The sequence below is a fragment of the Macrobrachium rosenbergii genome, chromosome 1, assembly GCF_040412425.1.
Source record: "Macrobrachium rosenbergii isolate ZJJX-2024 chromosome 1, ASM4041242v1, whole genome shotgun sequence".
NCBI classification, from domain to species: domain Eukaryota; kingdom Metazoa; phylum Arthropoda; class Malacostraca; order Decapoda; family Palaemonidae; genus Macrobrachium; species Macrobrachium rosenbergii.
The window spans coordinates 44,174,358-44,199,523 of record NC_089741.1 but is presented as its reverse complement, the minus strand read 5'-3'; the positions used below and the strand labels follow the sequence as shown (position 1 = coordinate 44,199,523).

The following is a 25,166-nucleotide window of genomic DNA, read 5'->3' as shown; positions in this document are numbered from 1 at the left end:
TTTGGAGTGGGATTGACTGGCCTCATACCCTTCTCCAAGCTGATTGTGACCCAACAGAGTCTAATAACTATCAAGTACTTCATTCGCCACTTACGAAAACAATGGCGCTACATGATTCCGAATACCACCGCCTATTATGCTGTGTACAAATAAAACCTAACCCAATAAATAAATGAAGTTCATAAAAATATCCAGATCCCCGTCACAGCCACAGCTGATAAAAAAAACCTTGATTAAGAAAGCTACCAGCTGACAGCGCTCATGTCAAGTTATCATCATCACAGCAGCCAATTCCAGTCAGCTGATGGTCAGCAGTGCCGCTGTTACTGCTGACAACGGCATTTTGTTCGTTTTCAGAGGTGATAACCTATGTTCGTGTGACGCCAGTTCATGAAGCAATTCAACATGATTTCCTTGCTTTTAAAACAATTGCCTCTCTTGATTTTGTTTACCAGATATGTTAATTTTAACAAGTTGCTCTCGTTGAAATTAACATATTTGAATGCAAAAAAAAACCGTTACGTCTTGATTAAGTCTGACTGTGTGTGTGTGTGTGTGTTCGAGAGAGAGAGAGAGAGAGAGAGAGAGAGAGAGAGAGAGAGAAAATTGTTCAAGAGCCAAACATGTGAGACACACACACAAAAAATCCAACCAGAATTATGCAGTAAAGGACAGAGAGAGAGAGAGAGAGAGAGAGAGAGAGAGAGAGAGAGAGAGAGAGAGAGAGAGAATATATCCACAACCTACAAACACCCTATTCGCCATTCATTCGAAACCAACCCCACACCCACACCCACACGTACACACAGAGAAGCCTCGCTAAAACGTAACCTTTCATATAAAGAGCCCTAGACTATACCTCCCAACCACCAGCTATCCCTCTAACCCCTCTCCCTCCCACACACACACACACACAAACTCAGGCTTTACCTATTAAAGGTGAACTCCAGGCAGAACGAGAGAGTGAGAAAATATCGATGGTTGAGAACAAACGAGAATGGAGATTATCATATGGGTAAAGTATTTACCTATATATATATATATATATATATATATATATATATATATATCTACATATTATATATATATATATATATCATATTGATGATAATTTATTTACCTACTTGTATGGGTAACTTATTTACCTATTTGCCTGTTTATTTGCTTGCCTAAGACGGGAATATATGAGGCAACTAGATCATTCGTATTGATAGAGGGATCACCGATTACATAAAATAGATTAATCATAGATAATTATTTATGGTCTTTACGTAAACGTTCTCTGCAGGTGTATATATGTTTATGTACATGCGTACACACACATACACACACATATATATATTATATATATACACGTATATATATATATATATATATACGTATATATATATATATATATATATATATATATTATATAATATATCCATATATATACATGCATATATATATACAGGCGACTTTGCTCAGAGATAAAGCACGCTCAAGGTCCAAGATTCAAATTCTGGCCTCATGCCCACCTGCCCCAGCCCAGCTGTGAATGGGCACCTGGGTCAAAGCAGGTCAAGCTGACTGGGACTGGAAATCTAATCCCTAAAGGCTTACTGTGAAAAAATCCATATATATATATATATATATATATATATATATATATATATATATATGGCATATGTGTGTGTGTGTATTATGATGTGTAATGTGTGTCGCGATTTTGGCCTATACAAAAGATCGTACATAGAACATATAAATTATCGGCCTAGGTTACACTCTTGTAATACCTGTGTCCGATGGTCCTCTTGTGAGGCATGACGGGAACCTGCGTGTCTGCTACGAAAGCGTTGATGTCCTCGATCTCGCTCGTCTCCGACACCTGCCTAGGCCTATGCCCCCAGCGATGCCCGTTGGTCACGGGGCTGACGTCCACGTAAGCCTCTCCGCCGTCGTGGTGGAAGTGCCCGTTCTGGAGAACACGGCCGCTTTCGATGATGTCGAGGCTATGGTGACCGTTCATCATAGACCTATCGACGAGCACTCTCCGATGTTCGACGTTCGAGAGGCGACTTGATAAAACTCGACTTGATATAACCTCTTAAAAGTGACAGGGTGCCCCCGAAACCTCGAAAGTCTGAGCGAAAATTTGCCTATTTTTCGACGGATTGAGGGAAAAGGGACGGTAGTAATTCAGGAAAAATATTGCCGTTCAGTTTGGAATGGTTACTCCATGCCACATTCGGTAAGGCTAAAAAAACCAGCAGCGAAAAAGGCATAAAACTGCAATATTTGGATGGGCGCCAGTAAGAGGAGAGACGCGCAAACTCTTACACTGTTACTATTAAACCTTGCGAAGTTCAACTAAACGTCACCAAGGGACCGCCATACTTTATATACGCCCCGTCTAGACTTCTCCCTCCACAATACCCCCTCCCTTCCCTCCCGACGGAATCCATGATATCAAATGCCAACATTTGCCAATGTACATCCGATTTCTGTCCTCCATTTCATCGGGCGAAAAGTAAATGTGATGAATATGTGGATTTAAATCATCAAATGCACAGGAAATTAATCACATTAAATACTAAAAAAGATATACTCAAGCAACATTAATACGGGATAAACGTCAATGATAAAGAGTTGCCCGATAGTCATTTTCTCCCGTTCACGTTGGCGATTGCGTGGGGACAGCTGGTGAGGGAAGAGGAGGGGGAGGAGGAAGAGGAGGAGTAGGGAGGGGGGAGATGCGCGCGCGCGTTGCATCCTTAGTAACTCGTGAAAAAAATTTTTGCCAATAGAGATTTCCAAATCGTTGAACCCAGTTATTTTGATCTGGGATAACATATGACCTTCGAGATCAAGAATAATTGTTCTTGGAGCTTCGCTGTGACCCTTAGACCAAGAGACAGCTGTTTTTAAGACTGCTTTTAAAATACCTCATGATATCATTAAATTCTGGAGGTGGACCTTCAAACATCAGGGGTACTTTTCTCTGAACGTGTCTCTAGGCACATGACCTTTCTGATATAGCTATTGAAATAGTTCTCGTATTGCGTTTCAGAACGGTTTTCATTTTCCTGCACACAATTTACAAATCCTGCTGTGGTACTATCGGGTTCTCTCTCTCTCTCTCTCTCTCTCTCTCTCTCTCTCTCTCAGCTTATATACTATACTAAAAACTTAATCCGTCATGTTCTCTGTCCACTCGTAGTACACGTGAACAGCTATAAAAATACTCCGAGACACTACAGTAGACCTATAAAAACTGAATCGGTGCTTACACAGAGACAGCTCCTACCATGAAATAGTCGCAACTGTCCAGCAGCCTCTCTTCTCTCTCTCTCTCTCTCTCTCTCTCTCTCTCTCTCTCTCTAAGACTTTCTCCGATAAAATGCGGAAAAGGTGAATTAAGTCCAACCATACGAACTGGCTAGGGTACATGAAAAGGCAAAGCAATGGTTTGCAAAAACAAGTGGTATTTTTCCACTTTTGGAAAATACTGTTTCTTCCTGCAAAATTTCAAAATGAAAATGAATCCTTTAAATGAACACTAGGACTATAATAAAAATTAGGCCTAAGTGTGAAAGCAAGGACCTAAAAATGGAAAGAAACATTTTCGTGGGAAATTAGGTCTCCATAAAAAATTAGACCTACATGTATGCAGAATTAATCCTAACAATAATAATAATTATACACACATATATTATACACATATATATATATATATATATATATATATATATAATGTATATATATTACTAACAGGACCTCATTAAAACTTGTATGTATATCTAACAGGACATTTAAAACTTGGTATCTGCACAGGTTTTTCTCTAGGACTAACAGTCTCATTGTCAGAAATATCCAAGATACCCAGTTCTAATGAGGTCTGTTAGTAATATATTAATGCACAGAACAATTGTGTAAGTGATAAAGTTAACACATATATATACATATATATAGATAGATAGATAGAATGAATAAATAGATAAACCGATAGAAAGATAAAGTGAGAGATCATATGGAAAATTAGGCCTATAGACAGAAAAAAATTACAGTAGACCAAAGAATAAAAATCAACCACATATATATATATATATATATAGAAGAGAGAGAGAGAGAGAGACATGCACGTCTCCATGCTGATGGGAGGGAGGGGGGCATCCTAAACAGACACACAGACATACACAAACAGAAAGCACACAAAAAACTCGCAACAACAGGTATTCTGGGACCCCAAGACCTTGCTCCACAAAACAAGAGCAAATTCTAACGAGCCATTGGCACAGGTTAGACATTCCCGGCTGATCCTGGGGAAGGAACAAAGCGACGAAAGCGTTTTTTTCTTTATTTACGTAATGGCTGTGTACGGAATTCTGATTACCGTTATGCAACCCTGGGTACTTTTGGCATGGTTCCTAGTATTTTCTCTTTATTTGTTTTTTGTTTTTGTTTGTAGTTTGTGTTAATTTCACTTACATATATAAATATATATATATATATATATACTGTATAGTATACACCCATACATATATATATCATATTATATATATATACATATATACAAATATTCACATCACAGAATATGATGTATACATAGTACATATTCAGTGATGTAAAGTTTTAACTTCATGTGAAGGAATATGAGATATTTTGGTCAGTTTCTTAAGCATGCTAACACGCACGCACACGCAGTCTCTCTCTCTCTCTCTCTCTCTCTCTCTCTCTCTCTCTCTCTCTCTCTCTCTCTCTCTCTCTCTCTCCGCATACACACGTACACACAAACACACACGCGTGCGTATACAATGTTACCTAACAAAACCCCAACAGATCCCGAACCTATGCATTCTTAAGTCAGTATAATGAAACTAGTCGATAGGTTCCCGTAGAGTTATTGTGCGGGGCCTTTCAATTCCCAATTATCACAATCCATCTACAGTACAATTCATCACCACACGACACAAGTCATTTACCATGCTGGCGGCCATACGAGGCCAATTTCAAGGCCACAGACACACAGTGGCCAAACGATAATGCCCAACTTTGCCCGAGATCTTTCAAAAATAACTACAATGAGTTACATAGTTAAACAGAGTTGATCCGAGTATCAAGGTGATGCTAGCGCTGGTGTTCCCCTTGAACAAAATCCAAAGATTCCCACAGCTAATAAGATCAGGGGGCGGGTGTTGGGGGGGAGATGAGACCCCTGTGACACACTTTACCTGAGAAAAAGAAGAAGGTGGGGGGCTAAGATTTAAAAAATAAACAAATGACTTAATTAAAACAACTTGTATGAAAATATACAGTAAATGGTAAAATGAAAGGGGTTGAGAGTCTTTGAAAAGCAGATTTTTTATTCATAAACAAAAATTGCTTTTGCATGGATATAAAGTATCAAAAAATTTATAATATATCTTGCCTTTTCATAAATCGAAAACGTTTATGAAAATAAAAATGGTAAAATGAAAACCCTTGAAGTCTTTGAAAAAAAAAATTTTTTTCCATAAATGAAAAATACTTTTGCAGGGATATAAAATATTCAGAAACTTATAATACATTTTACCTTTTCATAAACTGAAAACAACGTGTATGAAAATAAAAATGGTAAAATGAAAAGCTTTGAGGGTCTTTGGAAAATTTTTTTTAATAAATGAAAAATACTTTTGCACGGATACAAAATATTTAAAAAACATATTTCTAGTCTTTTCATAAATTGAAAGTGTGTATAAAAATAAAAATGGTAAAATTAAGTGCTTTACGGATCTTTGAAAAAGAAAATGTTTTCCTAAGTTGTCTTTGCACGGAAATAAAATATTCGAAAAACCTGACAATATTCCTTTCTGCATTGTCTCAAATTAAAGCTATAAAACTGGCTATAACGAAACATAGATTGTAAAAAAAAACTGCGGCTTCGTTAACGACAGAATGTTTTCCACGAATTAAAAAAAATAAAGAAAAAACATTCAAGATTACAGTAAAATTCGATTGTCTATTCCTTTTTTTTTTTTTTTTAACGAGAAACGGGTCACTGGGTAAATACAAATGAGTCTTGAGAGGGTCATTCGGAACTGAGCTTCGAAGTAAACAAGCAAGAAACAGTCTAATGGTAATCCGCTTGAATGCGTGGGAAGTATCGTGTCGAGGGATCGAGACCCGGCGGTAATGATCCATTTATCACTTATGAAATTCCCCTTCGGTGATAATTCCCCATCGGGGATATTCCCGAAGTAGCGTGAATTGGATATTAAACATTTTGTAGCTTCATGATTGTATATAAATCACGGTGTGGTTTATATATATAGGAGATAACACATATAAAGCTACAACTTGCCACAATGCTATCATATGTTTTCTAACACTATAGACATATACCTACCCGAAAAAATACTGCCGAGCATTCTCCCCGTTTGATACCGATGAGCCAAAAATCAGACCCTGGCTGATGGACATAGATTGGTTATTGATGACAGTGGCCTAGAAGTCCTTCTGTTGGGACATGGAAGTCCTTCAGTAGACCTTAAGGTCCTGGAAGTCCTTCTGTTGGACATGGAAGTCCTTCTAGTAGACCTAAAGGTCCTGGAAGTCCTTCTGTTGGACATGGAAGTCCTTCTAGTAGACCTTAAGGTCCTGGAAGTCCTTCTGTTGGACATGGAAGTCCTTCTTCTAGTGGACCTTAAGGTCCTTCCTTCTGTTGTACATGAAGTCCTCCTCGTAGACAAGGTCCAATGCTGACCAAGAGATCCTCTTCTGAAGAAGAATAGGGTTTTCTGCAGCCCAGGGTGGAACAGGGCCACCATATCCCCCTCTTCAGTAGAGTATCCCTCTTCTTGTCAGCATTGATTCTCGTGGCCCTGGAAGTAAATAAATTACAAAGATAATCGTTTACTCTCTCTCTCTCTCTCTCTCTCTCTCTCTCTCTCTCTCTCTCTCTCTCTCTCTCTCTCTCTGCCTGGAATCGCAATAAGCGAATTCCAGAATTCCTGGAACCTGCTGCCTTTCTCCCGACTCCGCAACTTTCAGCCTCCTCCCCCTTAAATGGATGCTTGAAACCTTTCAGGGCCAACACCTCCCCACCGCCTGAGCACTATTCTCATTTCCAAAACCTGGAGTGGGCAGCAGATATACATCCCCTCCCCCCATTCCAAAGCATTGCTCCCAACCCCTCCCTCCACTCCCACCCACTTCCCGTTCCATGTATCCAAGTATTTCAGGCAGGTAGTACAATGTATACTGTCCTGAAAGAGAGAGAGAGAGAGAGAGAGAGAGAGATCTTATGAATAGCTCATCCTAATGAGAGAGAGAGATCTTATGAATAGTTTCATATTGAGAGAGAGAGCAGAGAGAGAGAGATCTTCATCCCAGAGAGAGAGAGAGAGAAATCTTATGAATAGCTTCATCTAATAAGAGAAGATCTTATAGAGAGAGAGAGAGAGAGAGAGATCTTATGAATAGTTTTCATCTAATGAGAGAGAGAGAGAGAGAGAGAGAATCTTATGAATAGATCCTAATGAGAGTCTTGTCTTGCTTCTTTAAAGAGTCTGTCTGTATACACAAGACTTCAGGCTAGCATTCTATTAAGCCTTACAGAAAATTTCCTCGAGAAGTTATTGTGCTTACAAATTTTTCAGTCTTATTTTAGCATCCTCTCTCTCTCTCTCTCTCTCTCTCTCTCTCTCTCTCTCTCTCTCTCTCTCTCTCTCTCTCTCTCTCTCTCTCTCTCTCTCAGTGATTTGTACTTGACGATTCATTTACCTCACCACAAACTTATGTCCAGGAGAGAAATTGCTGGAAAAACCAGACACCACATTCACTCGAACGTAAGAAACAAACCGACCATTTAACAACTTTTCCTTCGCCTCATTAAAGAGAAAAATCAGACAGTTGCCGAAATATATATTTTACAAGGTAGGGGAAAGGCGTCGTATGATGCGTAACTATTATTATTATTATTATTATTATTATTATTATTATTATATGGTATTCATTGGAAAGAAGAAACAAAAAGTAATTGGATAAAAGAAAGAGGCGGCCAGTTTATTAGAAAAGAAATAAGCAAACAGATAAAAATCCATGTAAATGAATAAAATAAAAGGAGAATTGTTTTACGGTAATAAAGAGTTGACCACATTTTTTTTTAACTCAAAGCTACTTTAACTTTCAAATACCCCCATAACCTTCCATAGAAGCCACAAAGGTTAAATCTTAACCTAAACCTTTTAACTGAAAGTGAGGAGGAGGAGGAGGAGGAGGAGGAGGAGGAGGAGGAGGAGGAGGAAGGAGGAGGAAGAAAAAAATTGGCCAGTCATGCAAGACCAGCATTCTTGCTCTACAAATGTTAAGGACGTGATTCTGAGTCACACAGGAAAGATCATGATGTGGAATTCTTTGTGCAGCCCAAGGTCGCTAGATACTGTTGCCCCGAGAGTCACTCTCGTCTAGTTTGCGCGGTGACTAAGGACTAAAAAGCACTTGCTTCGTGGATCATGTATTAGCATCTCTCGCTACCCTTTGAAAGTCACACTACAACACTTTCACCGGGTTGTGTAATTCTTTCTTCGATTCCTCTTCGTCTCGTAGAGGTTCGAGGAATATACAGAGATTAGGCCAAAGGGCAAGTGCTGGGACCTACTAGGTCATTCAGCGCTGAAAGGGAAGTTGAGAGCAGGTAGGTTCGAAAGGTGTAACAGGAGGAAAACCTCACAAGCTGCACTATGAAACAATTATTGAGAGGCTGGATAGAAAGATGGAAGAGATAATATGCATGGAGGTACAGTAAAAGGAATGAAAGGAGTTGCAGCTAGGGGCCGAAGGGACGCTGCAAAGAACCTTTGGTAATGCCTACAGTGCACCACGCGAGGTGCACTGACGGCACTACCCTTTGGTACACAGCATGAGGGAAACAGTTTACTGACTGAGGAGAAGGATTCTCGATTTCCCAACTGACTGAGGAGGAGGATTCTCGATTTCCCAACTGACTGAGGAGAAGGATTCTCGAGTTCCCAACTGACTGAGGAGAAGGATTCTCGAGTTCCCAACTGACTGAGGAGAAGGATTCTCGATTTCCCAGCTGACTGAGGAGAAGGATTCTCAATTTCCCAACTGACTGAGGAGAAGGATTCTCGAGTTCCCAACTGACTGAGGAGAAGAAATCTCGAGTTCCCAACTGACTGGGGAGAAGGATTCTCGATTTCCCAACTGACTGAGGAGAAGGATTCTCGAGTTCCCAACTGACTGAGGAGAAGGATTCTCGATTTCCCAACTGACTGAGGAGAAGGATTCTCGAGTTCCCAACTGACTGAGGAGAAGGATTCTCGAGTTCCCAACTGACTGAGGAGAAGGATTCTCGATTTCCCAACTGACTGAGGAGAAGGATTCTCGAGTTCCCAACTGACTGAGGAGAAGGATTCTCGATTTCCCAGCTGACTGAGGAGAAGGATTCTCGATTTCCCAACTGACTGAGGAGAAGGATTCTCGAGTTCCCAACTGACTGAGGAGAAGGATTCTCAGTTCCCAACTGACTGAGGAGAAGGATTTTCGAGTTCCCAACTGACTGACTGAGAAGGATTTCGAGTTCCCAACTGACTGAGGAGAAGGATTCTCGATTTCCCAGCTGACTGAGGAGAAGGATTCTCGATTTCCCAACTGACTGAGGAGAAGGATTCTCGAGTTCCCAACTGACTGAGGAGAATTCTCGATTTCCCAACTGACTGAGGAGAAGGATTCTCGAGTTCCCAACTGACTGAGGAGAAAGGAATCTCGATTTCCCAGCTGACTGAGGAGAAAGGATTCTCGATTTCCCAACTGACTGAGGAGAAGGATTCTCGAGTTCCCAACCGACTGAGGAGAAGGATTCTCGATTTCCCAGCTGACTGAGGAGAAGGATTTCGATTTCCCAACTGACTGAGGAGTGGAGGATTTTCGGAGTTCCCAACTGACTGAGGAGAAGGGATTCTCGATTTCCCAACTGACTGAGGAGAAGGATTCTCGATTTCCCAACTGACTGAGGAGAAAAGATTCTCGAGTTCCCAACTGACTGAGGAGAAGGATTCTCGATTTCCCAACTGACTGAGGAGAAAGGATTCTCGAGTTCCCAACTGACTGAGGAGAAGGATTCTCGAGTTCCCAACTGACTGAGGGAGAAGGATTCTCGATTTCCCAACTGACTGAGGAGAAGGATTCTCGAGTTCCCAACTGACTGAGGAGAAGGATTCTCGATTTCCCAACTGACTGAGGAGAAGGATTCTCGAGTTCCCAACTGACTGAGGAGAAGGATTCTCGATTTCCCAGCTAACTGAGGAGAAGGATTCTCGATTTCCCAACTGACTGAGGAGAAGGATTCTCGATTTCCCAACTGACTGAGGAGAAGGATTCTCGAGTTCCCAACTGACTGAGGAGAAGGATTCTCGATTTCCCAACTGAGGATAAGGAATCTCGAGTTCCCAACTGACTGAGGAGAAGGATTCTCGATTTCCCAACTGAGGATAAGGAATCTCGAGTTCCCAACTGACTGAGGAGAAGGATTCTCGATTTCCCAACTGACTGAGGAGAAGGATTCTCGATTTCCCAACTGACTGAGGAGAAGGATTCTCGATTTCCCAACTGACTGAGGAGAAGGATTCTCGATTTCCCCAACTGACTGAGGAGAAGGATTCTCGGAGTTCCAACTGACTGAGGAGAAGGATTCTCGATTTCCCAGCTGACTGAGGAGAAGGATTCTCGAGTTCCAACTGACTGAGGAGAAGGATTCTCGGTTCCCAACTGACTGAGGAGAAGGATTCTCGAGTTCCCAACTGACTGAGGAGAAAGGATTTATAGTTCCCAACTGACTGAGGGAGGAAGGATTCTCGATTTCCCAACTAACTGAGGGAGAAGGATTCTCGATTTCCCAACTGATTGAGGAGACGGATTCTCGATTTCCCAACTGACTGAGGAGAAGGATTCTCGAATTCCAGCTGACTGGAGGGAAGGATTCTCGATTTCCCAACTGACTGAGGAGAAGGATTCTCGAGTTCCCAACTGACTGAGGAGAAGGATTCTCGAGTTCCCAACTGACTGAGGAGAAGGATTCTCGATTTCCCAACTAACTGAGGAGAAGGATTCTCGATTTCCCAACTGATTGAGGAGACGGATTCTCGATTTCCCAACTGACTGAGGAGAAGGATTCTCGATTTCCCCACTGACTGAGAAGGGTTCTCGATTTCCCAACTGACTGAGGAGAAGGATTCTCGATTTCCCAACTGACTGAGGAGAAGGATTCTCGATTTCCCAACTGACTGAGGAGAAGGATTCTCGATTTCCCAACTGACTGAGGAGAAGGATTCTCGATTTCCCAACTGACTGAGGAGAAGGATTCTCGAGTTCCCAACTGACTGAGGAGAAGGATTCTCGATTTCCCAACTGACTAAGAGGAAGGATTCGCTATTTCCCGACTGACTGAGGAGAAGGATTCTCGATTTCCCAACTGACTGAGAAGCAGGATTCTCGATTTCCCAACCTCCACACAACGCCTGCATAAAAACAAAGCCTACGTAAGCCATAATGAAGTGGTGTTACACCTGAGCGGCTGAGCGGTTATTGTGTTCATTAAGTAGACTTCGAGAAAAGCCGAAGATAAATCAATATTCTGTTAGGTAATCTCAAGGGACCATATTACATCTACACTTAATGAATAGAGATAAGCAGTTCTCAGACTGCTAGGGTAGGTTATGGTAACTGCTCTGTCTTCAGGCGCAAAGGTCCGCAATTTTTTTTTTTTCTTTCAATCTCCTGTTTATCATAATTCGTATAACGTTACCTCTTTAGACAGGTGAATCTACTGCTTCCTATAAGTAGTCAAAAACAGAGAGTCGCTTGATCTGTCGGCGTTCCCATACACACACAGGTTTTAACTTTTATGAAATTTAGGCCGTCAAATCCACCACTGGGGCGCTTTCGGCCAGTCAGCTCTTAAGACACCGAAAAGGTGGAGTTGGAGTGGTTGGACAGCAAGATAAAGATCCACAAATTAAAGATGAAGCATTAGGATCTAAAGTGGGAGAAAACCCAACAGCTGCATTAACTAACAGCTAGAGGGGTTGGACAGCTAGACTGAAGAAAGGCAGTCAGTAACCACAGCATTTCAGATACATGTCTCTATTTACAAAGCCAACAAGAGACAAGGATTTTAATCCTAATCAGCTGTAGCTGTAGCGCCTTCATGGAAAACCAACGCAATTCTCGCTTTTAAAAAAACAATTAGGAGTGAGTTCTATAATTTGTAGTGACAATAGCAGATAATGATTAATCATTTACCATAATTAATCAAAACAGAATGACTTAGAGATCTATCAAACTGCACATTCCCTTAACAGTTGGATGCCTCTTGAGATAAACAAACACTACTGTCACTGCCACATTTACACTTCAACTGTTGAACTGCCTATTGATCACCGGGAGCAGAAAGCTTCTAAATCATTAACCGCTTCGTACATCGACGCACCAGCTCATCAGCATCACGCCAAACCCACCTACACACTGCCAAATTCACCTCTACCCGACACGCGAGACTCGGATATATAAATTTCTGACTCGCATCAGGATCGAACCAGGTCTCTCCTCAGTTGAAAGGCAAGGGCGCTGCACACTAGGCTCATTTGTTTCTGTTCCACGCGTGATTGTGTGTTGATCATTTCTCTCTCTCTCAAGATGAAACTATTCATATGATCTCTCTCTCTCTCTCTCTCTCTCTCTCTCTCTCTCTCTCTCTCTCTGGCGCGCGCCTTAAGGATGAAACTGTTCATAAGATCGACCTTTCTCTCTCTCTCTCTCTCTCTCTCTCTCTCTCTCTCTCTCTCTCTCTCTCTCTCTCTCTCTCCATTAGGATGAAACTATTCATAAGAGATTCATAATAAAATTCTCTCTCTCTCTCTCTCTCTCTCTCTCTCTCTCTCTTTCTGTATATATATATATCTATATATATATATATATATATATATATATATATATATATATATATATATATATATATATATATATATATATATATATATATATATTTAAATATATAGATAAGTAGATAGGTCGGTAGACATATCGAAAGATAGATAGTGTATAACTGCATTCAAAACATCCCATCAAGGTGAATTTAAATTAAAAAAAAAAGGGAAAAACACACGTAATTTAGAACCACAAACTGAACAACGGTACGCATTACAAACGCGTTTGTTTTTATTCATTCAATTGCTTAAACAAACATTAAATAAAACTGCATCAAGGAAGTTACTTCGACGACGCCGGATAAAGCTGTCAATAAGACAAATTACGTCGATAGCCGCGGGGTGATACCGTATCAGAAATCGAAGTCCACCAACGCCACAGGGTACGCCCCCCGCCCCCTCTCTCTCTCTCTCTCTCTCTCTCTCTCTCTCTCTCTCTCTCTCTCTCTCTCTCTCTCTCTCTCTCTCTCTCTCTCCATTAGGATGAAAATACTCATAAGATATTCATAATAAAATTCTCTCTCTCTCCCCCATTAGGATGATACTATTCATAAGATCTCTCTCTCTTTCTCTCTCTCTCTCTCTCTCTCTCTCTCTCTCTCTCTCCATTAGGATGAAAATACTCATGAGATATTCATAATAAAATTCTCTCTCTCTCTCTCTCTCTCTCCATTAGGATGAAAATACTCATGAGATATTCATAATAAAATTCTCTCTCTCTCTCTCTCTCTCTCTCTCTCCATTAGGATGAAAATACTCATGAGATATTCATGATAAAATCTCTCTCTCTCTCTCCATTAGGATGAAACTATTCATAAGATACCTCCCTCTCTCTCTCTCTCTCTCTCTCTCTCTTAGGATGAAACTATTCTTAAAATTCTCTCTCTCTCTCTCTCTCTCTCTCTCTCTCTCTCTCTCTCTCTCTCCATTAGGATGAAACTATTCATAAGCTCTCTCTCTCTCTCTCTCTCTCTCTCTCTCTCTCTCTCTCTCTCTCTCTCTCTCTCTCTCTCTCTCCATTAGGATGAAACTATTCATAAGCTCTCTCTCTCTCTCTCTCTCAAAGGTCGTCCCCTATTACATGAAACCTTTGTACCGGTCTCATTACAGCTGCTACTGTAGGGATGAGTCACAATGGGCGTCTTTCATTGCCCAAATAAACACGTGACGTCAGCATGAGCGCGCTCTGTTAGCCTCACGGCCGATTATACATTAGCTTTATTTTGTCAAAGAGCGAAGGCCGACGGGATGGGCAACCTAATGCCCTTTGGTAGCCCATGCTCGAACTAGAAATCGTAAGAGGATGATATAAGAGTGGGTTTTGCCATGAAAAAGAAGCGATAAATTTCACCATTAAAGAAAAACGGAAGCAGGAATGAAGTTCTGAAGCCTAGCAATACAAAAGCGGCGGCTTGACAGGTGTTACCATTCAGCTGGAAAAATGAAATACGGAAAATAACTGGATTATTCCGAAAATAAGCGTCAAAACGCCCATTTAAAGAAAGAAGATTGTAGGAGGATCGGTTGAGCGGCTCACAGAACAGAGCAATGTGGGGTGGTGTAGCCTCGCGGGTGTTCCGTGGATTAAAGATTAACTTTTCACGTTAAGCAAATTTTGAAAAAATGTGTTTTATGATAATTTTTATATAACTGTTTTAACAGACCAACTGAGTAATTATTAACTCTCCCAAGTTCGAATCTTGGACGAGGGCAGCGAGGTAGGCGATCTTAGTTACGAGTGAAGTACCTGGTAGTTAGACAAATGTGTGGATCGCAACCGGGGTTTACAAGTAATGGGGCTAGCAGCCTCATCCAAAATTCCATAGGAAAAGACAAATAATTTTATTTCTTTATTTATATAAATATATATAAATTTATATACATATATACATACATATATATATATATTTTATATATATATACATGTGCATATAGATATATCCATTCTTGACAAATGATCTCAGAATCTGGAGAAGAAAAAATCAAAATTTAAAAAATTCTCTTAACACTACAAATGCCTATGCATAAACCCAATACAAATTAAGTTCCCGTCCTCTTCAAGATATAACACACACAAAAAAAGTCTACCTTAGTTTAACCAGACCAATGAGCTGATTAACAGCTCTCCTAGGGCTGGCCCGAAGGATTAGACTTATTTTACGTGGCTAAGAACCAACTGGTTACCTAGCAACGGGACCTACGGCTTATTGTGGAACCCGAACCACATTATACCGAGAAATGAATTTCCATCACCAGAAATAAACTCCTCTAATTCTTCATGGGCCGGTCGGAAAATCCAACGCGGGCCTAGGAGAGTGCTAGCCGAGTACGGTATCGGCCCATCCAATGAGGAACTAGACATAAGACACAATAAGACATCATAAGACCCCCAGCCCGATAAAACTGATAACAGTGAACAACAACTACATTCCTTCGTAAAGATAACAGGAGTTATCGTTGCTACATTACCTCCGTTCCATTACGAGAGTTTTTGAAGATCATTAACGCCTTATCGCCCCTTTTTGTTACTGGGGGTCTTAGTGTCTAAGTCTCTATGCTTATTCAGTCCATCAATGACGGATTAATAATAATAATAATAATAATAATAATAATAATAATATTTTATCATCATTATTCAGACGATAAACCCCCTATTCGTGAAAAAAAGACCAAAGTGGCCAGTGACTTGAAATTCAAGCTTCCAAAGAATATGGAGTTCACTTGAAAGGAGTTAGAGAGGATAACAGGAAATACGGAAAGAGAATAATAATAATAATAATAATAATAATAATAATAATAATAATAATAATAATAATAATAATAATAATAATAGTTTTTTATCCTTTTTCATAAGATGAACCCTATTTATATGGAACAAGCCCACCAAAGGGGCCAATGACTTCAAATTCAAGCTTCCAAAGAATATGGTGTTCATCTGAAAGAAGGTACAGAAGGTACTAGCAAATATAAAAAGAGGAATCAGTTATCAGAAAAGAAACAAAGATAAATGAACTAATAAATAGATAAAAATACAGATAAATTAGTCAAATAGAAGGAGAATTGTTTTAGCGTAGTAATGCATTCAATCTTTTGAGGTTCTTATTGCACAACTTCCTCAGGATGACTAATAATAATAATAATAATTAAATAATACTCATAGTAACACGAGTCTTACAATGGAGAAACAAATCCACAGTTATGTTTATGTACATATATTTAAAGAAAAACCTGTAAAGATAGCTTTCGGGAAACTTCGATTCCCCTTTTCAATCGAACAGATTCCCGAAAGCTATCAGTAAAGATTTTTCTTTAAATATATGTACCTATACATAACTGTGGATTTGTTTCTCCAGTAATAATAATAATAATAATAATAATAATAATAATAATAATAATAATAATAATAATAATAATAATAATAATAATAATAATACAAGAGGTTCGTTTAATGCTGAAAATATACAGCAAAGTACTTATTTCAAGCTGAAGAAACTACAATGAGCAACATTACCAATAAACACATTACTACAAAAAAGACTCGTGATACCGATTACACTATCGATGAGTCTCTCTCTCTCTCTCTCTCTCTCTCTCTCTCTCATGGAAGTAATGTGGAGAATATCTTACCTTCAGTTCAGCTCTCTTTTTTCCTATCTCTCTTTCTCTCTCCTGTGTAAATTATCTGAACAATGTCTTACCTACAATTCAGCTCTCTCTCTCTCTCTCTCTCTCTCTCTCTCTCTCTCTCTCTCTCTCTCTCTCTCTCTCTCTCTCATGGAAGTAATGTGGAGAATATCTTACCCTCAGTTCAGTTCTCTTTCTCTCTCTCTTTTTCTCTCCCTCTCCCCTCTCTCTCTCTCTGTAAGTTATCTGCAAATGTCTCACCTACAATTCAGCTCTCTCTCTCTCTCTCTCTCTCTCTCTCTCTCTCTCTCTCTCTCTCTCTCTCTCTCTCTCTCCTTCGGAAAGCGAGCATATTATACACACACACAACACAATTTATGACAGAAAACCTTCAACTAACATTAAATAAACAGAGAGAGAGAGAGAAGAAAGAGAAGAGAAGAGAGAGAGAAAGAGAGAGAGAGAGAGAGAGAAGAGAGAGAGAGGTGTAACAACTCGTGTATCCGATCGATGGTTTTTTTTTTTTTTTTTTTTTTTAACAGTAGAAAGTTCAAGGCTGGTATCTAAGTTCACGCCCTCCACCTTTTATCAAATTTCGATCGGGGAAAAAAAAAGTCGTAAAAGAATTGACATGGCACTTGATATTGACTGTTATTGCCTGGGTCCTTAAATTAGCCAAGTCTCTCTCTCTCTCTCTCTCTCTCTCTCTCTCTCTCTCTCTCTCCAGTGAACTTAAAAGCATGAATGACAGATAAAAGTTAACTGTATCTCTCTCTCTCTCTCGTTAACCCCGAGACAAGATCAACTTAAAGCATGAATGACAGCTAAAGTTAACTGTACCTTTCTCTCTCTCTCTCAAGTCCTTTATGTTTAGTCACTTTTATTGATGTCATTTATTCTACTGATTTTTAATAAGCCTCTCTCTCTCTCTCTCTCTCTCTCTCTCTCTCTCTCTCTCTCTCTCTCTCAAGTCCTTTTTATGTTTACTCACTTTTATTGATGTCATTTATTCTACTGATTTTTAATAAGCCTCTCTCTCTCTCTCTCTCTCTCTCTCTCTCTCTCTCTCTCTCTCTCTCTCTCTCTCTCTCTCTCTCTCTCCCCTGGAGAGAGCCCAAGAAAAATTTAACCTAAAACATGACTAAGTAACTATAAAAAAAGGTTATGTATAAATAAAACTTTCCGCACAATTCCATTTTCAAAGTATTCCTCAAAGATGGCTCCAAGACCAAGGAGTTATTTGCCATTAATTTAAATAATCTTTCTTTAATTTCCTTTCTTTTGCTAAGACTTTAGCTTCGTTTTATCTTGCCATCTTTGTCTTAACAATGCTATTCTACAGTAGTACAACTCCATTCATAATCATTTTAATTTTCTTTTTAATGACAAACTCGGTAAACCTGCTTGGTCAATTCATGACTTTTTGAATTGTTCAATATAAATTTAAGCTCATTACCAAAAATCAAACAAGTAAAAAATGGGCCGAAGTTTCTTCGGCGCAATCGAGTTTTCTGTACAGCCGCTATCTTTCGGTGGTCTCGGTATAATGCTGTAAGAGCCGTGGACCATGAAACTTTAACCACGGCCCGGTGGTGGTTTATCCTATATCGTTGCCAAAAGCACGATTATGGCTAACTTTAACCTTAAGCAAAATAAAAACTACTGAGATTAGAGGGCTGCAATTTGGTATGTTTGATGATTGGAGGGTGGATGATCAACATACCACTTTGCAGCCCTCTAGCCTCAGTAGATTTTAAGATCTGATGGGGGGTGGCAGGAAAAGTGCGGACAGAAAATAGTGCGGACACAATAAGGTGCGGACGGACAGACAAAGCTGGACAAGTTTTCTTTTGCAGAAAACAAAAACAAAAAAAGTATCCACGTCGGAAATCCTATAAATTAACAAAAATAGAAAAAAAAAACCTACTGCGATTTAAAGTTAAGACAGTTTTTCAATCTTGACAACATAAGTCACTTAAAAGAGTTCGGAAAAACCTCAAATGTCATCTGAACACTCTATGACTGATGTCTAATTTGCTTATCAATCATTTAAAAAAAAAACACTTCCGAGGCAGATAACCGCGAGACAGCGGGGAAAATATGACCGCGATAAATACACCCGCATGAAAAATTAACCTGCTAAAAATATTCTACAGCCGTCCCTGAATTTATTAATACATCCACGCCGTAAGAGCATGTCTAAATATACATTCCGCGCGTCCTTTCATCTATAAAAAGCAAAGGCAGAGGCAGCAGCGGGAACGGCAAAAACATGACGCCAAGCAAACAAATAAATAAACTTGTGCGTCAGATCTCGCGGAAGATATTGACATGATCGCTTTAATAGACAAGGCGAGACCTCCCACGGATCGAGGTGACTTATGCGGTTAAGGGTAATTTCCTTTTTGTTGTTTTTATTAACTTTTAAATTCTGTTTAAGAAGTGGAGGGGAAGATGTTTTATCCGGGTAAGGGTCTGCTCCCTTAATTTTTATATTAACTCATGTTCTTTTGAATAATTATAGCTTTCATGGACAAAAAGGGACCTACCACGGATCGAGGTGACTTACGCGGTTAAGGTTAATTTCCTTTTGTTTTTATATTAACTTCAAATTCTATTTAAGAAATGGGAGGTTAGATGACTCGTCTGGTTAAAGGTGTCCTAATACAATTTTTAACTTAGCATTCACTTTAAGTAGTGGGGAAAATGACTTATGAGGTTAAGAACAATTTTCTTGAATTTTATATTAATTTCCTTTTTATATTAACTTAAGATTCTATTTAAGAAGTGGAAGGGAAGATGTCCAATCCGGTTAAGAGTATTCTTCTTTAATTTCTATATTAACTCATGTTCTTTTGAATAATTATAGTTTCCATAGACAAAAGAGACCTTCCACGGTTTGAGGAAACTTAAGCGGTTAAGGATAAATTCCTTTAATTTCTATATCAGTTTAAAATTATATTTAAGAAGTGGGAAGGGGGAGAACTTATCTGGTTAATGGTGTTCTTTAATTTTCACATATTAATTCGTGTTCTATTAGGTGGGGTCTACCTGTTTTCAGGTCATAATCCTATTTTATTGGTAATAATAATAATAATAATAATAATAATAATAATAATAATAATAATTATAATAATAATAATAATATCCTTGACTTCAGCTCAGGGTCATATACAGGGAATATACAACGTAAAGACACTACAAAGCACACAAAGATAAAAACAGTCATCGGCTATACCCAAACAGCAGTTGATAACAACAGTAACAAAAGTATGCATAACAACAGTAATGACAAAAGACAATATCGAAATAACAGCATTAACAAAAATAACAATAATTTTAAAATAGCAGTAGCAATAGAATTATCCGGGCAACATACGAACACCGATTTGCCCTTGAATCGATCTTAAAAATCCCCAACCTTCCTTAGTTTACTCTTAACACATTGCAAATGTCACCGAATCCACCGCTGAAGGTTCCGGGATACTGAACGAAGTCAGGAGGAGTTACCGAGGACGAACTTGCCCTTTAAATAGGAAAAGAATCCAGCATCCCAGGGGCAACTGCAACATTGACAAAAAACTGAACGAAGGAAAAATGAATTAAGGACAAAATGAGTTCGGGAAAAACCAGCAGCTGTTGCGACCACCGTCAGCCAGTTAGCTGATCAGCAGGAGCGGGATGGGGTTTTGGGAAGGGTTAATAGGAAAATAAACCAATACACCGAAAATAAATAGCAACAATAAATACCGCGTCGGGAACCACACGGCGTTAGAGGCACGCCCTTATAAACCCAGGTGTTGATATCACCAATTAAAGCCTGATACCCCCTAAGCCAATAACACTGTAACCTCTCTCTCTCTCTCTCTCTCTCTCTCTCTCTCTCTCTCTCTCTCTCTCTCTCTCTCTCACACACAAACTTCCGCTCTTTCTTCATTCCAAGATCTCTCAATAGTTTTTTTTTTATATATACAGTATAAACCCGTATCAAGGTCGTCACAGATCTTGCAATGACGCGTTCAAAAGACAAGGCAGAACGGCGGAAAACGGTACCACAAACCTCGCAAGGGTGACAAGTTACAAATACAGACCATGTGAAGGTTGCAATGGATCTTCGGGACGCGTTCAGGAAGCAGAAAAATTAACGGATAACGATAAGCTAACCACATCAAGGTCGTACAGATCTTGCAGAGACGCGTTCAGGAGACGAAGCAGGAAGGCGGAAAACGGTACCACAAACCTTGCAAGGGTGACACGTTACGAGTACAAACCATGTCAGGGTTGCAACGGATCTTCGAGACGCGTTCAGGAGGAGAAAAAGTAACAACAGGAATCTATACGGGTATCGTGGTGACATCTTCAAACTTAATTCCAAATTAGTGTCATCATATTTATTCAAAAGTGGCGTTCAGGAACGAAAACAGAACGGAAAACGACAAGTGTGTCTGGCTGTGATGACTCAGATCGATTACAAAACAGATAAAGGTCATTTTAGTTTTTCACGAGATACGTTCAGGAACGAGATAACAGAAAACGAATCACGTACAAAATTCATTAAGAGAAATAGGATTGGAAAGACGCGGTGATCATCTATCAACCAAAAGCAACAATAAATACAATAAATTTAATACTTATATAAAAATGACTAATCAAAAGGAAAAATAGCTATGAATAAAAATATAGAGTAAATTTAAAAACAGCAAAACTGGCATAAAATGTTGACATAAGGACAAAACTTACAGAAAATCAAGTTCACAAATAAAATACTACAAATATAAAACGCAAAAATAAGTAAAAGAATTAATTACTCTATGCGAAACATTAACAAATACTATTTGCAATAACATATGTAAAAAAAAACAAGTATTGACAAATGGAATAGTAATTAACCTAACAGTTACAAAAGTACTTCATCATGTTAAAATGCTATATAAATGCTATCATAAAATGTATTTTTCATATTAAACGTTATAAATGTTAAAGTTTTGTACCTCAGCTGTTAAATCTTTAAACGTGTTCTCATATCCTAATTAACTCGTTTAAATGTTGCATGATAACATTTCCTCATCCAACAAATCTAAATTTAACATATCTAAACCACCTCAATTCAACACATCATCTAACACACCTCAATTTAACATATCTAACACATCTAGATTTAACACATCTAACACACCTCAATTTAACACATCTAACACCTCAATTTAATATATCTAAAACACCTAAATTTAACATATCATCTAACACACCTCAATTTAACATATCTAACACATCTAAATTCAACATAATTTCATCTAATACACCTCGATTTAACACATCTAACACACCTCAATTTAACACATCTAACAAATCTCAATTTAACTTATCTAGCACATCTAGATTTAAAATATCATCTCACACACCTCAATTTAAAACATCTAACACACCTCAATTTAATATATCTAAAACATCTAAATTTAACATATCATCTACCACACCTCAATTTAACATTTCTAAAACATCTAAGTTTAACGTTTATCTAAAACGTACAAATATTAATACCAAAAATCACTTGATTTAACACACAACAATGCTTAATAAAATCTTATTCTGAATCACTGAAGCATTTTCAGCATAAAATGTCCTTCTGTGATAAAGGCTGGGGCAATAAATCTGATAAAATTATGTTAAACTAACATCAATTATAAAATTATGTTAAATTAACACCAATTATAAAATTATGTTAAATTAACACCAATTATAAAATTATGTTAAATTAACACCAATTACAAAATTATGTTAAATTAACACCAATTACAAAATTATGTTAAATTAACACCAATTACAAAATTATGTTAAATTAACATCAATTATAAAATTGTTAAATTAACATAATTTAACACAATTTTATACTTGGTGTTAATTTAACTAATTTTATAGTTGATGTTAATTTAACAATTTTATAATTGATGTTAATTTAACAATTTTATAATTGGTGTTAATTTAACAATTTTATAACTGGTGTTAATTTAACATAATTTTATATAAAATTATAAAGTTATATTAAACTAACATCCAGCACAAACAAACAAGCGAATGGCGACCGAGACACCAAGTGCTTCTATCTTGGTTTTGGTTTTCCCATGTGTAAGAATTAAACCGTTTTCCAGGAAAGAAGGAGGAGGAGGAGGAGGAGGAGGAGGAGGAGGAGGAGGAGGAGGAGAGAGAGGAAAGGAGGAGGGAGGAAGAGAAAGGGAGTGTAAGGGGTAGGGAGGGGAAGGAAGGGGAGGAACTGGCTGGTAATAGACGGGTGAATTGTTATATATATAGGTGTGCTTATTTTCGATAATAATAATAATAATAATAATAATAATAATAATAATAATAATAAGGAATAGACGATGAATTGTTACATATACAGGTGCTTCATTTGGAATAATAATAATAATAATAATAATAATAATAATAATAATAATAATAATAATAATAATAATAATAATAATAATAATAGGAGATTCACAATTTCATGAAAACAATCTGTGTAATAAAATCACAATTATATAGTAAATGTATTACTATGTCAAACAAACAAATACATAGTAATACATTTACTATATAATTGTGAACCTATCATCATAATAATAATAATAATAATAATAATATGAATAATAATAATAATAATAATGCTAAAAAAACCAGCAATTTCGAACTTGTTTATCCTTTATAATTAGATATAAAAGTACGCATGCATACACACATACAAACGCTTGTATTGAATACCTTTTCTTCTTTTATAGAAGCAAAGATGCGCTCATTTATATTCAGAAGGTAAACGACAGAAGTATATTAATGTAGGAAGCCGAAGTGTTTTTAATATCACACCTGTGTAAACTTGACTGAAAATAACACCTTTTCAAGATTAAATCAACACGAAATCTTTCTTATGTAGTTACAGCACTCTTTGCAAAAAAAGAGAGAGAGAGAGAGAGAGAGAGAGAGAGAGAGAGGAAAGTTAAAAACAGAAAAAGCGCGCCGAAGAATAACAATTAATATACCTGATGAGAGAGAGAGAGAGAGAGAGAGAGAGAGAGAGAGAGAGAGAGAGAGAGAATAAAAGAGAATAAAAACTAATGTGGCTGATATTCAGTGACCTACAGAGAGAGAGAGAGAGAGAGAGAGAGAGAGAGAGAGAGAGAGAGAGAGAGAGAGATTTAAAACAGAAAAATGAGTGCCGAAGAATAACAATTAATATACCTGACAGATTTAGAGAGAGAGAGAGAGAGAGAGAGAGAATAAAAACTAATATGGCTGATATTCAGTGACTTAGAGAGAGAGAGAGAGAGAGAGAGAGAATTCAGGAATATAATGTGGTTCGTGACGTCATCCCATTAATTCAAGAATTCTCAAAAACAGCAATGCGCATGTGCACTTGATAACGCAAAAAACAAACCTAAGTCGAACTGATTACAAAGGCTGAAGGCCGATGACATGCGTGGCCTACTGGATCATTTGAACTCAAGTTACTATTGAGAGAGAGAGAGAGAGAATAAAATCTAATATACCTGACATTTGGTGACTTAGAAAGAGAGAGAGAGAGAGAGAGAGAGAGAGAGAGAGAGAGAGAGAGAGAGAGAGAGAGAGAGAGAGAGAGAGAGAGAGGAAAGCTTGAAAACAGAAAAAGAGCGCCGAAGAATATCGATTAATATACCTGATTGGTTTAGAGAGAGAGAGAGAGAGAGAGAGAGAGAGAGAGAGATAAAAGTATTTCGCAGTAAATTCAAAATATGTTTAGTTTTTTCGTATTGCGTTTTTAAACAAACTGTGCCGGGATTCTTTGCTTCAGATTCAAACTAGCGTTTCAATTCAAATTGCGTTGTGAAGTAAATGTACACTTATATATAAGTAAGTTTTGATTTCAAGCTGCATTCTGAATTGAAAATGTGCTTTCAATTCAAGCCGTTTTCTAAATTCAAACTGTTCTTTCAATTCAAGCCGTTTTCTAAATTCAAACTGTGCTTTCAATTCAAGCCGTATTCTGAATTCAAACTGTGCTTTCAATTCAAGCCGTATTCTGAATTCAAACTGTGCTTTCAATTCAAGGTGTATTCTGAATTCAAACTGTGCTTTCAATTCAAGCCGAATTCTGAATTCAAACTGTGCTTTCAATTTAAGGTGTAATCTGAATTCAAACTGTGCTTTCAATTCAAGGTGTATTCTAAATTCAAACGGTGCTTTCAATTCAAGCCGTATTCTGAATTTAAACGGTGCTTTCAATTCAAGGTGTATTCTGAGTTCAAACGGTGCTTTCAAGTCAAGGTGTATTCTGAATTCAAATGGTGCTTTCAGTTCAAGGTAAAAATGCACATTATTTTACATTCTATTTTGCTTATAGCCTGAGTTGCTGACGAAACACTTGACAGTAAAAATTCTCAGTAAGTCTTATTATCTTATGATCTTATTCTGGTCTTACGAAGCAACGAAAAAGACTAAATAAGAGAATAAACATTAACAAGGAAAGTTAAACAAACCGAGATGAATAAAAGATAATTTTTTCAATGCAGGAAATCTTAAAACAACAGAACTAACTCACTCACACTAGAG

General features: G+C 38.0%; 1 protein-coding gene across 13 annotated transcripts in view; it reads right to left on the bottom strand.

Annotated features, from left to right (window-relative positions):
* Nt5b (5' nucleotidase B) overlaps positions 1-25,166 on the bottom strand; it is a 163,202-nt gene that overhangs the window by 33,735 nt on the left and 104,301 nt on the right. The window contains exon 1 of one of the 13 annotated variants that reach the window (XM_067090862.1): positions 1,776-2,419. The exons of 11 other annotated variants lie outside the window; for them this stretch is intronic. In XM_067090862.1, coding sequence (XP_066946963.1) covers positions 1,776-2,011 — 236 coding nt within the window. In that variant the 5' untranslated portion in view covers positions 2,012-2,419. Of the gene's footprint in view, positions 1-1,775; positions 2,420-25,166 lie in introns of those variants that run through there. One more of the 13 variants, XM_067090918.1, reaches the window with a different exon arrangement.